Here is a 16,085-nt window from a genome sequence, read left to right on the forward strand (position 1 = left end):
TGGCCTAATTTGGGAACATGAGTCCAGCAGCATTTCTCAGATTCCTTCTAGAGAATTTGGCTAACTCTCAATTCAGCAGTCCCAGGAGGAAGGGTGAGGAGATGGAAGAGGGATTTGGGGGGGAGGGGGGGATAGAACAAGAGAACAGCTGTGACTAGCGCTTCTCCAGGCAACTGGAAGAGCAAAGGGAGAAAATATCATTCTACTCCAAAGAGGTTCAGGTGTAATTACACATAATGTCTCCACGTGTTTTCCAAAACACTTTCCTCAGATGGAGTGCCAGGAAAATAATCCACGAAACTAAAGTTAAACCAGGCAAGGTGACCCACACCTGCATCACAGCCGCTGGGAAGGAAGGCTGAGGCCAGCAGATCAGGAGTTTTGAGCTGCAGTGGGCTTAGTCCATTGGGTATCCACCCTAGATTCAGCATTGATATGGTAAGCCTTGGGAACTAAGGACCACCACATCACAAAACTGGTCCAAGGTGGGGGTAGCTAGGTGGCACAGTGGATAGAGCACCGGCCCTGGATTCAGGAGGACCTGAGTTCAAATCTGGCCTCAGACACTTAACACTTACTAGCTGTGTGACCCTGAGCAAGTCACTTAACCCCAATTGCCCCACAAAAAACAAAACCAAAACAAAACAAAACAAAACAAAACAAAACAAAACAAAAACTGGTCTAAGGTGGGAAACAGAACAGGTTGAAGTTCCTGTGCCAATCAGAGTGGGATCCAGCCCTCAATTAACTCCTGCACTTCCAGACTTGGCAAAACAGTCTTTTAAAAACAAAACAAGGGGGCAGCTAGATGGCGCAGTGGATAGAGCACCGGCTCTGGAGTCAGGAGTACCTGAGTTCAGATCCGGCCTCAGACACTTAACACTTACTAGCTGTGTGACCCTGGGCAAGTCACTTAACCCCAGTTGCCTCACTAAAAAAAAAAAAATTAAAAACAAAAAACAAAAAACAAAAAAACAAAACAGGAAACAACAACTTAAAGCTAAGCCAAGAGTTGAAAAGTCCCATGGTGATGTTTAGTAGAGCACTGAACTGGATCTGCCAATCTACTGGGTTGTCATTGAACCCCAGACACATTTCTCCAGTAACAGACTCCTGTAGAGTCTGCCTAAAACTCAACATTAATAGTAACAGGTTTGGGGGCAGCTAGGTGGCGCAGTGGATAGAGCACCGGCCCTGGAGTCAGGAGGACCTGAGTTCAAATTCGGCCTCAGACACTTAACACTTACTGGCTGTGTGACTCTGGGCAAGTCACTTAACCCCAATTGCCTCACCAAAAAAAAAAAAAAATAGTAACAGGTTTAAGCCGCATTGATGGTGAAAGCAATAACCTGCTATATCAGGAAGAGGCTGGAGCAGAGGAGCCCAGTTTTAACACCACGGGCCCCTCTCGCTAGAGAAACTGACCCATTGGGCACATGGCAAAAAACGAGTCGAGAGAATCTCCAGTGGGATAGTCACGGATGACACTGCCAACTTGAAGAGCCAATGGAAGAACAAAACCCAAATGGAGAAGGGCATGCCATTCTGCAGGGTGGCGAGACACTGGAGTCATAAAATCTCTCATTCGGTGCTGGCAGCACATTCTAGACCAGGGCTAGGAAAATGACATGGTTTTCCATTTTCTGAAACTGTTAGATCTAGTGAAATTAAAGCTCTGAATTCTTTCCATCTTACAATGACAGAATTACCAAAATGATAGAGGAGAAAGAGCAGTTCTAATGATCTAAAACATCTCTATAGAGAGGGTGAAGAGTTTAGCCATAGCTCAACCGAACAACAGGGCAGAAAATCCTTAGTGGTCACTGACAGAGAAGAGAAGATACACAACTGAATTCATACAGGCAACTCAATCAAGCACCCTAACACACAGTTTTCTTTTCATCAGACTCCCCTCAAATTTAAAAGGCAGTTAGCTAGGTGGCAGAGTGGATAAAGTGCCAAGCCTGAAGTCATGAAAGACTCATCTTCCTGAGTTTTAATCTGGTCTCAGACACTTACTAGCTGTGTGACCCTGGGCAAGTCACCTAACCCTGTTTGCCTCAGTTTCCTCATCTGTAAAATGAGCTGGAAAAGGAAATGGCAAACCACTCCATTGTCTTTGCCAAGAGAACCCCAAATGGAATCACAAAGAGTCAGACACGACTGAAGTGACTCAAGAACAACAAATTTTAATTTAAAAAGTGATGAGAAAAATAAATATTTTTAACCTACAGAAAATAATTCTTTACTTTTATCCTCAATTTAAAAAAAAATCCCACCTTTTCACCATTTGTCCAAATCCTAACTACAGGGCAAAATATCACCCAAATCATTTAGACAGTAATCCTAAGCAACCATTCTAGAAAAAACCACTGGTGACATGTGAAAATTAAGCCAATTTCCAAGAGTGAGAAAGATGACTAACCTGTCATCCTTCTTACTCTTTACATCCTTGATACATGACTAACCTGTCTGTATTAAGGGCCTACTATATACAAAGTACTGTGTTAGATGCTCAGAACCGAAAGATGAAAAAAAAATAAACAAGCCATAATCCCTGTACTCAATGTGCTTTTACTGCATAGATTACTATAATACTATTTGGAATAAGTTGACAGGAGTGAGTGATGAGAGATAGGGGAGGAGGGGCAAAGGACTTGAACCACATTCAACAGTGGAGATGAGAGATGGCTTCAGGGAGGAGGTGGCCCCTAAGCTGAGTCCGTAAGACTTTCAACACATTGAGATATGCATTTTCAGCACATGGAATGGGTGGTCCAAATGCATCATTATCATACGGAGGACATTCCTGATGGAACTGGAATTCCACCAAAGCTCCCCACACTGGACTTGTAAACCTCAGAATTATGTTGTTCCTTACTGGCCTTCTGTGAGATTTGGACAGGAGGGAAAAAATTCAAAAGAAATCTTCTATTCTTTATTATTTCTTTTTTTTCCTCCCTCCTTATCTCTGGCTTCCTTGCCTTCCTTCAAATCCCAACTGACATGCCACCTTCTTCAAAGAGACTATCCCAATCCCGCTTTATGCCAGGACTCTCCCTCTGTTGAAGAACTCCTGTATTTATCTTTTTCGTCCTGTATTTATCCTCTATTTCTTTTTCATACATTGTAGCTTGCTTGCTGTCTTTCCCATTAGACTGGAAGCTCCTTGGGGTCAGGGACTGTGTTTTGGCTTTCTTTGTATTCCCAGAGTGCCTGGCACCTAGCAGGTGCTTAATAAATAACTCAACTTACCTCTTACTACCATTGTTCCCTATTGAAGAGCTCTGTATTTCCCCAAAGTCACCTTACCGTCCCTTACCTCCTCCTCCTCCTCCTCCCTTCCACAGAGAATCTCAAGGGAATCCTTTGAATGACAGACACACCGGGAGCACTGTAATGTCCTGATCAGGAGCTGGAAAACTCTTGTGAAAGTTTAGAGAAGGTCCTTGGCATTTGAGAGTGCCACTGACCTCTCTTATTAAAATGTCAGCATTAGTCATAAAATGACTAATTACCCAAAGACTCTTGCAAAGGCAAGCTACTTGTTAGAAGAGACTGCTGGTTGACTCCAGAGCAGCAACTGCCTACCTAAAATTCCCTCTTTCACACATTTACCTATTCTACCTTCATCCTAGAATGTGGTCAGCAAGAGGGTAAAAATAAACGTATAAAGTAATAAATTCAGAAATGGAATGCAAATGGGCACACACACAAGTCTCAGCATCTAATTTTAGAAGGAAAAACGGGGAAAACGGACCCACACAGCAGAGAGAGCAGCCAAGTGTGTGGGAGGCTGCCCATACGGCTTTAGACCTGAATTAACCCAGGAAGAGAAGGAATTGAGATCGGAGTTTTTACCTGTTACGTTAATCACTTAGCCACCCTTAGCACGCAGAGGCCCAAGTTAGAGAGTTAAATATTCCTGGGGCCCCAGTCATTCCAGAAAGTGAATGAACCCTGAACAAAGACATCAAACTTTCTGAGTCTGATGCTTAAAGTACTTAAAGTTACTCCTCTCTAGCCAGTGTGCATGGGCTCAGTGAGCAAGCATAGTGTTTCACTCACCTTAGGAATTTAATACAAATGGTTATTGAATAAACAAATGAATTAATTCAATTTGCTCTTATGATGTGAGTGCGACATAGAAACAGTGGCAGCGAATCCTGTTAGCCAAACCCAGAAGTGCCACAGCTAAGCAAGCAGTGCCTGCATGCCTACAACTGGAAGCTAAGACTTACTGGCAAATATCTGGGCAAATGATCCCTCATCCTCAGTCTCTAGAAGGTGATTGGCTCTGGGGAAGGACTAGGTCAGGCTCTCCTTTCAGTTCAAGATGCTCTGGGTCAAACAACAGGCTCTAACACTTTTACTTTTATTCAACAAACATTTATTAAAGACCTACTCTGTACAGTGCATAATTGTAAGTGCTCAGAATTAAATGATAACAGGGAAAGGAATAAGCATTTATTATTAAGTGCCTACCACGTGTCAGAGGGCAGCCAAGTGGCAGAGTAGATAGAGTGCCAGGCCTGGAGTCAGAAAGACTCATCTTCCTGAGTTCAAATCTGGCCTCAGACACTTACTAGCTGTGTGACCCTGGGCAAGTCACTTCACCCTTTTTGCCTCAGTTTTCTCATCTGTAAAGTGATCTGGAGAAGGAAATGGCAAATCACTCTAGTATCCTTACCAAGACAATCCCAAATGGGATCACCAAGAGTAGAACCCGACTGAAATAACTGAAAAACATTCAACTACTATGCTAAGAACTTTACAAATATTATCTCACTCGATCCTCACAACAATCCTGAGAGGTAGCTGCTATTATGATCTACATTTTATAGTCGGGAAAACTGAGGCAGACAGAGGTTAAGTGACTTGCCCTAGTAAGTGACTGAGGCTAGATTTGAATTCAGGTCTTCCTGACTCCAGGGCCAGTACTCTACCCAGCGAGTCATCTAGCTGCCTCTGTTCAAAAGAAACCCTGCTCTATAGCATGCAGCTCTCTTATATTATTCCAAGTCACCCAACATCACACAAATAATAATTTATTTGGTTTTTAATCATTCTAACATGCTTCATATATGTTGTCGCAGTTAGTCCTTATAATAGTGTTATAGATTAATAAATGCTAATATTGTGATCTCCCTTTTAATGATGCAGAAATTGAGGCTTGAAAGTCACAGTCATTTATTTATATATACTACCCCATACATACTTCCCTACTAACAGAGATTCCTTCTGAAGTATATTGCCCAAGGTTGTAAACATCATGCTACCATATGAGACATGGGGCAGAATTATACTGTGATGACCATGTCTCATAATGGATGCCACTCCCATCATGAAAGACCAGTAGGCAAAGTATCCAGCATAGTAGGCCTAGTTCCATCTTTGCCTCCATGGAAGAGTATAGAAAATAGAGATGACCACACTGGGCAATTGCTCCATTTGTCTCTAAGATCATCTCATTTTAGGAGCACTGCAATGCTTCACAGGAAGCAGGAACCCCCAATGGAAAGATCCATCTCCAGTGTTTTGTTGCTTGTTTGTTTGTTTTTACTATATGAAAAGAATTTTATGCTCCAAACTTTCCTATTTCTTAGGTTTAGCCAGTTCAAGAGCTTTGTATAGAACAGGGTCGCTTAAACTTTTTCCACTCAGGACCCCTCTTCACCCAAGAGATTTTTATGTGACCCCAGATATATAGGTATATAAAATAGGTATACAATCAAACATCTACTAAGAAATATATCATGACCCCCCACATTCAGTTACGTGACCCCATATGAGGTCATGACCCACAGTTTAAGTTTTGGCATAGAGGAAAGGGATAGGTAGAAGTGAAAAGATGAGACAGTTAGGTTCAGTGAATATAGCACTGGGCTTGGAGTAAGGAAGACCTGAGTTCAAATCCAGCCTCAGACACTTACTAGCTGTGTGACCCTGGGCAAGTCATTTAATCTATGTTTGCCTTAATAGACTGGAGAAGGAAATGGCAAACCACTCTAGTATCTTTGCCAAGAAAACCCCATGGACAATCTGGACCATGGGATCATAAGAAGTTGGGCATGACCAAACAACAAAGATGTGCTCGAGTCAACTTGAACCAGCTCTTGAGAGTCAATTGTTAAATTTTTATGTGCGCATTTACACTTGAAAATAGTAAATTCTACAAATCAGGGCTTAACTTATTGTTTACTTAATTGCATAGAATTGAGAAAGTGATAGAAAAAATGGTAAGGATGCAGATTAAACTTAAAATTGTGTCATGCACACTTTTTTTTTTTTTCTGGAGAGCTGGTTGTTAAATATTTACCAGAACACCACTGATAGAAGAAATCCTGGAATCCAAGAAAGAGGTAGAGAATCTAAAAGTTGGAAGAGATGTCGAAGTCAAGCCCATACCTGCACAAGAAGCTATGGGGTCATAGCTTAAAGATGTCTCAGAGGTCATTTACTCCAACTGCTCCATTGCACAGATGAGGAAACTGAGGATTAGAGAGTTAACTTAGCTGAGGTCACATGGAGCTCAAGTGGCAAATTAGGACCCAAATTCTAATCTAGTTACTGCAAGTTCAGGAGCCTTTCCACTAGACCACACTGTCTCATGTGGAGAATTTCCAGGCAGGAATAACCCTCTACTAAAGAAGATAGTGGGGCAGCTAGGTGGCGCAGTGGATAAAGCACCGGCCCTGGATTCAGGAGGACCTGAGTTCAAATCCAGCCTCAGACACTTGACACTAGCTATGTGACCCTGGGCAAGTCACTTAACCCTCATTGCCCCGCAAAACAAACAAACAATCCCAAGAAGATGACCTTAAGATGTCATCTTAGAGCTAGCAACAACCACTGAGAGGAAAACTGGGGATAGTAGAACATGCCTCCCAGATTTCATGAGAGCCAATTCAGGGAAACAGTAGCTATGATTGCATGATCTGAGATGAAAATTCAATTCGATTCAAAAAACATTTCTGAAGTGCCTAAAATGAGTAAACACCGTTCTGGATGCTGAGAATACAAAGACAAGACTGATATAATCCCACGCCCTCAAAAAACTTACATTCTATTGGGCAATGGCAATATATTCATTATAAGCATAATTTAAGGGAAAGGACACTGGCAAGGAGGGAAAATGGGGAAGAGTTCAAAGTTGGCGATGAAGGAAGATCAGATTCCTGAAAGGCAGAGAGATGAGGGAGTGCATTCCCAGGTACAGAGGATGGCTTGTGGCAAATAGAGACCAAACCTGTAGGACCAATTTTCAGGAATAGCTAGGAGTACAGTTTGGCCAGAAGAGGAAAAAGTAAGTAAAGGGAAATGATGTGAAATAAGTCTGAAAAGATAGGTTGGAGCCAGATGGAAAGCCTTCAGTGTTATGCTGAGGAGTTTGTAATTGTAATTCGAGAAGCAACAGGGAGCCATTGAAGGTTTTTGAGCAACAGAATGGCCTGGTCAGACCTCCTCTTTTGGAAGGTTTGAGCAGCTTCCTGGAGAGAGAATTGGAGGCAGGGGATCCTTTAGTAGGCTATTACAGTAGCCCAGGTAAGAGGTGATGAAAGCTTAAACTAGAGTAGTAGCTGCATGAGTAGAGAGAGCACAAATATGGGGGGATAGAACTTGACAACTGGATAAGCAGTGAAGGAGAGTAAAAACACGGAAACTGAGACCCTGAGTGACTGGAAGGATTGCGGCACCCTCAGAAGAAATAGGAAAGTTGGAAGTGGGGAAGTGGAGATTAGGGGAAGAATATAATGAATTACATTCTGGAGATGCTAAGATGGGTAGAAACATCCAACCAGAAGTTAGTGCTGTTTAAATGGAATTCCAAAGATTGGGGCTCAAGATATCTATATATCTATATCTATATCTATCTATACATATATAGATATATATGTATGTATGTATGTGTGTATATATGCATGTATATATGTGTATATATATATATATATATAGAGAGAGAGAGAGAGAGAGAGAGAAAGAGAGAGAGAGAGAGAGAGATTTGTGAGTTATTTGAAGCTAGACTAAGAGGTCATCAGAGAGCAATGAAGAGATCTCTGGTGATCACTGAGGGAGTACCCTGAGTACCCTTAGTTGTATGGTTCACACTTGGGACTACAAAGGCTGAGAAATAAGGGGCAGTGGATAGAGCACCAGGCCTGGAGTCAGGAGGACCTGAGTTCAAATCCTGCCTCAGGCACTTACCAGCTATATGACCCCAGGCAACTCATTTAACCCCAACTGCCTCCCAAAAAAAAGAGAGGACTGAGGGCAGGAAGGAGGTGGTGAGTGAGTAAAGGCTATGTGTGTACATGACTATAGCTATCTGACAGACAAAGGGAGTAGAGGCAGGATAACTTTAAGTGAAACTATGATTAAGTTACGGGTTTTTTTTGTTTTTTGTTTTTTGTTTTTTATTAGTGAGGCAAATGGGGTTAAGTGACTTGCCCAGGGTCACACAGCTAGTAAGTGTTAAGTGTCTGAGGCCGGATTTGAACTCAGGTACTCCTGACTCCAGGGCCGGTGCTCTATCCACTGCGCCACCTAGCTGCCCTAGTTACAGGTTTTTTTTTTGAGAATCATGGGGACTAAAGCATCTTTTGGGACAGAAAGAGATTCCAGAGATAAGGACTAAAGATGAGAGTGGTTGATGACATATAAAAACTCCTAAAAGAGATTGGGATTAAGGACACAAGGAAAGGGCCTTTGGCACAGTGTTGACCACCAACAATACAGTGCAGTGGAAAGAGTGATGGATTGGGAATCAGAGCACTTGGGTTCATATCCTGGCTGGCCACTGCCTGTGTGACTTTCAGCAAGTCACTGGTCCCAAGTTTCTGCCGCTATAAAATGAGGAGGTTAGACCAGATGCCTTCTTATAATCACTTCCAGCTCTAAAGCTTTGATCCAGTGAGGCCCTCAGGGAGGAAGAAGAGGATAGGTGAAAATCATACATTACCTTTGAGATTCAGAGTACTGAACTCTTTGAAAAGGGATGGAGACTAAGTCCATATCACAAAGAGATCAGATAAAAAGGAAAAGGACGTATTTGTACAAAAATATTGATAGCAGCTCTTTTGTAGTGGCAAAGAACTGGAAACTGAGGGGATGCCCAGGAGTTGCAGAATGGCTGAACAAGTTGTGGTATATCATTGTAATAGGCTACTATTGTGCTATAAGAAAGGATGAGGGGGCAGCTAGGTGGCGCAGTGGATAGAGCACCGGCCCTGAATTCAGGAGTACCTGAGTTCAAATCCGGCCTCAGAAAGTTGACACTCACTAGCTGTGTGACCCTGGGCAAGTCACTTAACCCCCATTGCCTTACAAAAAAAAAAAAGAAAGAAAAAAGAGAGGATGAGCAGGATGCTTTCAGAAAAACCAAGAAAGGCTTACATGAACTGATACAAAGTGAAGTGAGCAGAACCAGAAGAACATCGTACATAGCATTGTTGTACAATAATCAACTGTGAAGGAATCAGCTCCTCTGATCAAGACAATGACCCAAGACAATTCAGAAGGTCTCATAATGAAAGACCATTTTCCACCTCCAGAGAGAGAACTGATCAATTCTGAATGCAGATTGAAGTATAATTTTTTCACTTTTTCCTTGCTTTTTTTGTAACATGACTAATATGGAAATATTCTGCATGATTTCTTATGTGAAATTTATATCATTTGCTTGCCTTCTCAATGGGTTGGGAAGGAGTGGAAAGGAGGGAAAGAATTCTAAACTTGATTTTTTTAAAAATTTATCTTAAAAATAAATAGATAATAAATTGATTGTTAAAAAAAAAAGAATGGAGAGTGATCCTGAGACTAGTAGAGGTCAGCAAGAATCTGGACAGGATTATATGGATGGGTGAATGCTAGCTCACAGGAGAAGAAACTGTATACTTGATGATGCCGGGGGAGGGTCTCCAAGCAGTAAAGGAAAGCAAGGTCCAATACCTCCAACTCCAGGCTCAGTGAGTCAAGGGTCCTAAGAATAGGGGCAAACAGTACTATAGAAGGCGGCCAAAGAGGGTAGATGACTCAAGAGGGGTAAGAGTCCCTCAAAAAAAATGAAATCCTAACAGGAATAAATATGAGAAGACATTTCTGCTCCCTCCTTTGACAAAACAGCAGGTGTGGATGGAGGGTCTATTGTGTGGAATGAAGCATCCAATGTGAACCTTATTCAATGTAGTTTTTTGTTTTTTTGTTTTTTTTTTTTTAGTGAGGCAATTGGGGTTAAGTGACTTGCCCAGGGTCACACAGCTAGTAAGTGTTAAGTGTCTGAGGCCGGATTTGAACTCAGGTACTCCTGACTCCAAGGCCGGTGCTCTATCCACTGCGCCACCTAGCTGCCCCACTTCAATGTAGTTTTGATGTTTTTTCTCTTCTTCTTTTTCTGTCTTTTAAAAAAAATTTTTCTTTGTGATAAGTAATGGCTCCCTGGGAGGCAAGAGAAAGAGGGTTATAAGAGAATATAAAATATTTTTTATAATTTTTATTTTTATTTTATAAAAAAGATAAGCATTCAGAAGACTAAGAACCCACATGGAATGAGTTGAGACTAGTAAAAATATTAAAGATAAGTGGGATGCAAACTACGAATAAGCTCCTTTAGGGCAGTTACTGTTCAAGTTTGTTCTTGGTACCCTTGAGCAAAATGCCTTGAACATATTAGGTGTTTGTTATTTCTGTGTTTCAGTTGTTTCAGTTATGTCTGACTCTTCATGACCCCATTTGAGGTTTTCTTGGCAAAGATACTAGAGTGGTTTGCCATTTCCTTCTCCAGCTCATTTTACAGATGAGGAAACTGGGGCAAACAGGGTGAAGTGGTTTGCCCAAGGTCATACAGCTAGTAAGTATCTGAGGCCAGATTTGAACTCAGGTCTTCCTAACTCCAGGCCTAGTACTCTATCCACTCTGCCACCTAGCTTCCCCAATTAGAAACTTAATACATGTTTATTGCATTGGTAACAGACAACAGGAAGCACTTAAAAAAAAAAAAGTTACATTGGAAATGAGAATCAATAAGAGAGGGAGGGGGCAGCTAGATGGCACAGTGGATAGAGCACCGGCCCTGGATTCAGGAGTACCTGAGTTCAAATCCGGCCTCAGACACTTAATACTTACTAGCTGTGTGACCCTGGGCAAGTCACTTAACCCCAATTGCCCCGCAAAAAAAATAAGAGAGGGAGCCAGGTAGGTGATTCAGTAGATAGAGTAGATAGGCCCTCAAGTCAGGAGGACCTGAGCTCAAATCTGTCTCCCTCCAAGCTCCCACCCCACCCCCAAAAAAAGAGAGAGAGAAGAGATGGGCCCATTGCCCAGGGTGGATAATATGTCAATAGATGATGGGCATGAAGCAGAAACAAATCAATTCAACCTCAATTCGAGTCAACAGATGTTTGTTAAACAAGCAACTACCATGGACAGAGCACTATGCTGGGTGCTCAGAGACCCAGAGGTTAGTTCAAACACAGTCCTTGCCCTCATAGAGTTTCCAGTGTTCTGCCACTTCCTGCTCAGAAGTCAAGTATCTAAGACAGGAATGGCCAAAGCAAGATATGGGAGCAAGACACCAGGAAACCCCTACAGGATGTTTTTATACAAAATCCTAAGGGCTCCAACGGCAGGAACAAAGGAAGCACCAGAAAGTAAATTAGGAAGCCTGAGTTTGAATCCTCATCCTGCCCCTGATGAGCTGTGCAACATTCAATGCACAGGTAAGTTCCTTCCTGAGGCGATCTCCGAAGGTCCCTTTCGGCCCTGAAATTCGATTGGCTTGTTCTCCAGGTACCTACCTCTCCGGGCAAAGAAGAATTTTTATTGGCAAGCTGATTCTCTGATTGAGGTGATTCCTGGTGAGCTCGTCGACCCATTTTTGCTCCCTGTTAGACAAAAAAAAAAAAAAAAAAAAGACAGAGAGGACACTGGTGTCAGTTACTTTCATAATGACTATAGTGTACAGTGAGGAATCTGGAAATGGTTGTGAAGACTGAATTTTCACAAGGGAAGAAAGATATAATCTGAATAGCTTTGGCAGGTTTTGCATATCCTTAAAATAAGCAACTTGGGTACATTCTGTGGCAGAGCAGAAAAGCAATTCATTCTCGTGAGCTTTACCCCCAAAGTCACAAAGACTAGAAGCTAGCCTCTACTAAATCCAGAATCACAATTTCTAGGGTGGACTATGATCTCATAGCACAACTTAGGGAAAAGAGATGGAGGACTCCACATCTAACTGCAGGGTTTTCAGGAAACCGGATTTCTAAGCTGCAACTTGGCATGAGTATAGTTACCAAAATATTGTTGGAAAACAGGTTTCCTAGATTTTGTGGCAGCCGACACCAGAGAAACACAGATGGCAACTGTTTTGACTTGTACCCTATTTCAATGTGCATTTAGAGACATCAGCCAAGGGAGATTCTTTTAAGAATTTTGAGGGGGCAGCTAGGTGGTGCAGTGCACCGGCCCTGGATTCAGGAGGACCCGAGTTCAAATCTGGATTCAGACACAATACTTACTAGCTGTGTGACCCTAGGCAAGTCACTTAACCCCAATTGCCTCACCAAAAAAAAAAAAAAAAGAATTTTGAGACAACCCAGTTTGAGGTGGGGGACATTTTCATTTCTGGGTCATCAAATCTGACATTTGCAGGTGTTTCCCAGAGTTGCTTTTTGAGCCTCAGTACCCTAGAGCTTGTTTTGGATGTCCTAAACCAAACTTGGCTGAGTCAGACAAAATTTGTACGAAGTACTGAATTCTGGAGAGTTAGGTGGGATCTTTTTGTTTTGTTTTGTTTTGTTTTTGCAGGGCAATGGGGGTTAAGTGACTTGCCCAGGGTCACACAGCTAGTAAGTGTCAAGTGTCTGAGGCCAGATTTGAACTCAGGTACTCCTGAATCCAGGGCCAGTGCTTTATCCACTGCACCACCTAGCCGCCCCCAGGGTGGGATCTGAAGAAGGTTTTTGCATCATTTAAAAACCCTAAGCTTTTCTGTTTTTCTCAAGACCTAAAATAACAACATACCAGGTAAAAAATAGTATGGTTATCCTAAATTTCAATGCACTTTTTAATGATACAAACATATGGCTGACCTGGGAGTCAGGAAGACCTTGGTTCATGTCCTGCCTCTGAGATAAACTGGCTGTGTGACCCTAGACAAGTTACTTAAATTCTCGGTGTTCTCTGCCAACACTCCTCTAAGCCTAGAAGATTCAGAACAGTTACCGCTCTTCACTGATTCAGTTTCCTCACCCAGAGACCCTCCCCCCACCAATTTTTTTGATCCAATAAATTTGTTCTTAAATGCTCTTTACAATTTTTTTTAATAGATGTTCATCCTAGGTACTCAAGTTTAAAACTGCATAAAGACTTTATGTTTTATGAAGACCTGGTATAACTCCAAGGTGATATTACTTAGTTACATCACAAACTCTTGATGATAACCTTTGGTGGAAAATTCACCACCATTAATGCGCAAGGCACATCAAATCTCCTACCATTACAATTCAGTTAGTTGGTGAGACAAGGAAAATGTATGTCACATCTAATATGCATATTTTGGAAGCCACTGGATACCATTGAATCTTTTTTTTTTTAGGCAATTGGGGTTAAGTGACTTGCCCAGGATCACACAGCTAGTAAGTGTCAAGTGTCTGAGGCCAGATTTGAACTCCCGTACTCCTGACTCCAAGGCTGGTGGTCTATCCACTGCACCACCTAGCTGCCCCCATTGAATTTTTCCACTGGGGCCATAATATAGGCTATTTATTAGGGCTGCAGTCTGGAAAACCTGACTTCAAATCCTGCTTCAGCTATTAGCTGTGTCACCATGAACAAGTCACTTAACTTCTGTTTGCCTCAATTTCTTCAAGAATAATAATAATAGTGCCTCCCTCCCAGGGTTGTTGTGAGGATCAAATGGGATAGTCATAAAGTCCCTGGGACAGATTAATAAATACTTTGATATTTAATGTTTGTTCCCTTCCCTCATTATGACTGAGGATTTTGCAATGAAATACAATGACCTGCCCTTAGGCCAAAACTCTCCGACCCTTTGATGAATCTAATTTAAAATAATTGTGATAGCCAGTACAAAAGGAGGAAGAGGATGCCCTTTACATTAACTTTTCTAGTTTAAAAAAAAAAAAAGGTGAAATTGCTAAAATTGGGCCAAATGAGATTAGTGTCTGATTTTACTGGGTAGACCTCAAATTTAGTCTAATTTAGGGGCAGCTTCACCCTTATGATTTGTGTAAATGGTGAACCTGGGAAATACCTTGTTGATGAGTTTGAGAAGGAGAGGGAGTCATTTTGGGGGGGCAGGGCAATAAGGGTTAAGTGACTTACCCAGGGTCACACAGCTAGTGTCAAGTATCTGAGATTAGATTTGAACTCAGGTCCTCCTGACTCCAGTGCTCTAGCCACTGAACCACCTAGCTGCCTGGGGGGTGTCATTTAAATGCACATATATACACAAATATATATCGTTTTCATTAAAGCAAGCCAACCACTACAAGATCCTCCATTAATGCGGGACAGCCCCGGTTCTTGGGCTGGCCTAAACATCCCCTTTTAAATCTAGAGATTCTCAAAGTGTGGCCCCAGTAAAACCTTTTAAGGGTTCCAAGAGGTCAAAATTATGTTTTGTAATAATACTAAGATATGGGGCAGATAGGCAATTGGGGTTAAGTGACTTGCCCAGGATCACACCTATTAAAATGCTCCATCTTTTCCAACTACCTATCTGTATGAATCCAGATTTTCTCTATACTGCAACTGTATCAACACATAGAATGCTGAAGCAGATAACAGAATCTAGGTGTCTTCTATCAAGCCAGACATTAAAGAGAATGCAGATATGTAAAACAATGCCGTTCTCACTAATCTGTTTTGTTTTGTAAAACAGTTATTTTTCATAAAATGTCGTTTATGTTAACATGCAATGCCTGCATTTAAAGAGTTTAAAATTTTTATCAGCCTTGGTTGGTTAAAATAGTAAATATCAATAGATATGACTCACATAAACAAAAGCTCTTTGGGCATCCTCAATACTTTTTGAGAGTGTAACGCGGTACTGAGACCACAAAGTTTGAGAATCGATACCCTACTCCAAACCCCTCAGTTTTGCAGATGAAGAAACTCGGGTTTGGGGTGTGGAAGCGACTTGCCCAAGGTGACAACTCTCAGCCTCAGGTCGGTCTCGTGGCCATCACTCTGCCAGCTTCCTCCTTCTACGTTAGGGGTCCTTGGACAGATTTCGGGAGTCTGTGAACCTGTTGTTGTTTTTTGGGGGGTAGAGGGGGTCTTTTATTGTAATATAAATGGTTTCCTTTGTCATTCTATGTATTTTATTTTAGCAGTTAAAAACTTTATTCTGAGAAGGGGTCCACAGGCTTCCCCAGACTGTCCAGGGGTCCGTGACACAAAGAAGGTCAAGGTTAAGGACCCCAACTTCTAGGTCCTCGTTCTCTACTCCTCCCAAAGGTCCCGCCTGACCCTGCCCGGACGCCCAAGTTCAGCCAGAGGCGCTGGCCCAGTCCGGTATCTCCGGCGTCCCCTCCTCCCCCAGCAGGGGGGAACTAGGATGGGAAGACCCGGCCGGTACGAGGCTGAGCCGCCGCCTCCCAACCCTCCCCAGCCGGCCCCGTCCTCACTAAAGAGGCCGATCCGCGGCGCTTCTCCTCGCTGAGGTCCAACACATCCTCCATCGCCACTGCTGCTGACGTAGCTTCCGGGAGCCCTGGCGCCCTGATCGCGTCCCTAGCAACCGGTTTCTCCCTGCCCAACCAGCTATTAAAGGGACCGCGGCTGATTTTTCAGGGGTCTTGGCTGCCCACTGAGGGAGAGAGAGGGAGGAGAAAGGGAAGAAAGAATGAAAAAGGGAGAAGGGAAGAGAGGAGTGAAAAGGAAAGGAAGGGAGGAGAGAAGAGGAAGAGAAAAGAGAGAAGAAAAAAGAGAGGAGAGAAGCAGAAAATGAGAAGCGAAGGGAGGAGTGAAAAGAGAATGGGGAGGAGAAGGAAGAGAGAAAGGGAAGAAAAAGGAAAGAGGGAAAGAAAAAGGGAGAAGAAAAGGAGAAGGGAAGGAAGGAG

General features: G+C 42.5%; 1 protein-coding gene across 1 annotated transcript in view; it reads right to left on the reverse strand.

Moving 5' to 3' along the window:
• Positions 1 to 15,774, reverse strand: part of IFT43 (intraflagellar transport 43) — a 120,974-nt gene extending 105,200 nt beyond the window's left edge. The window contains exons 1-2 of the mRNA XM_043986802.1: positions 15,651 to 15,774; positions 11,793 to 11,879 (exon numbers count right to left, since the gene is read on the reverse strand). Coding sequence (XP_043842737.1) covers positions 11,793 to 11,879; positions 15,651 to 15,704 — 141 coding nt within the window. The 5' untranslated portion in view covers positions 15,705 to 15,774. The remainder of the gene's footprint in view (positions 1 to 11,792; positions 11,880 to 15,650) is intronic.
• Between the last annotated feature and the right edge of the window lie 311 nt (positions 15,775 to 16,085).

Source organism: Dromiciops gliroides, chromosome 2, assembly GCF_019393635.1.
Source record: "Dromiciops gliroides isolate mDroGli1 chromosome 2, mDroGli1.pri, whole genome shotgun sequence".
In the NCBI taxonomy this organism is placed as follows: domain Eukaryota; kingdom Metazoa; phylum Chordata; class Mammalia; order Microbiotheria; family Microbiotheriidae; genus Dromiciops; species Dromiciops gliroides.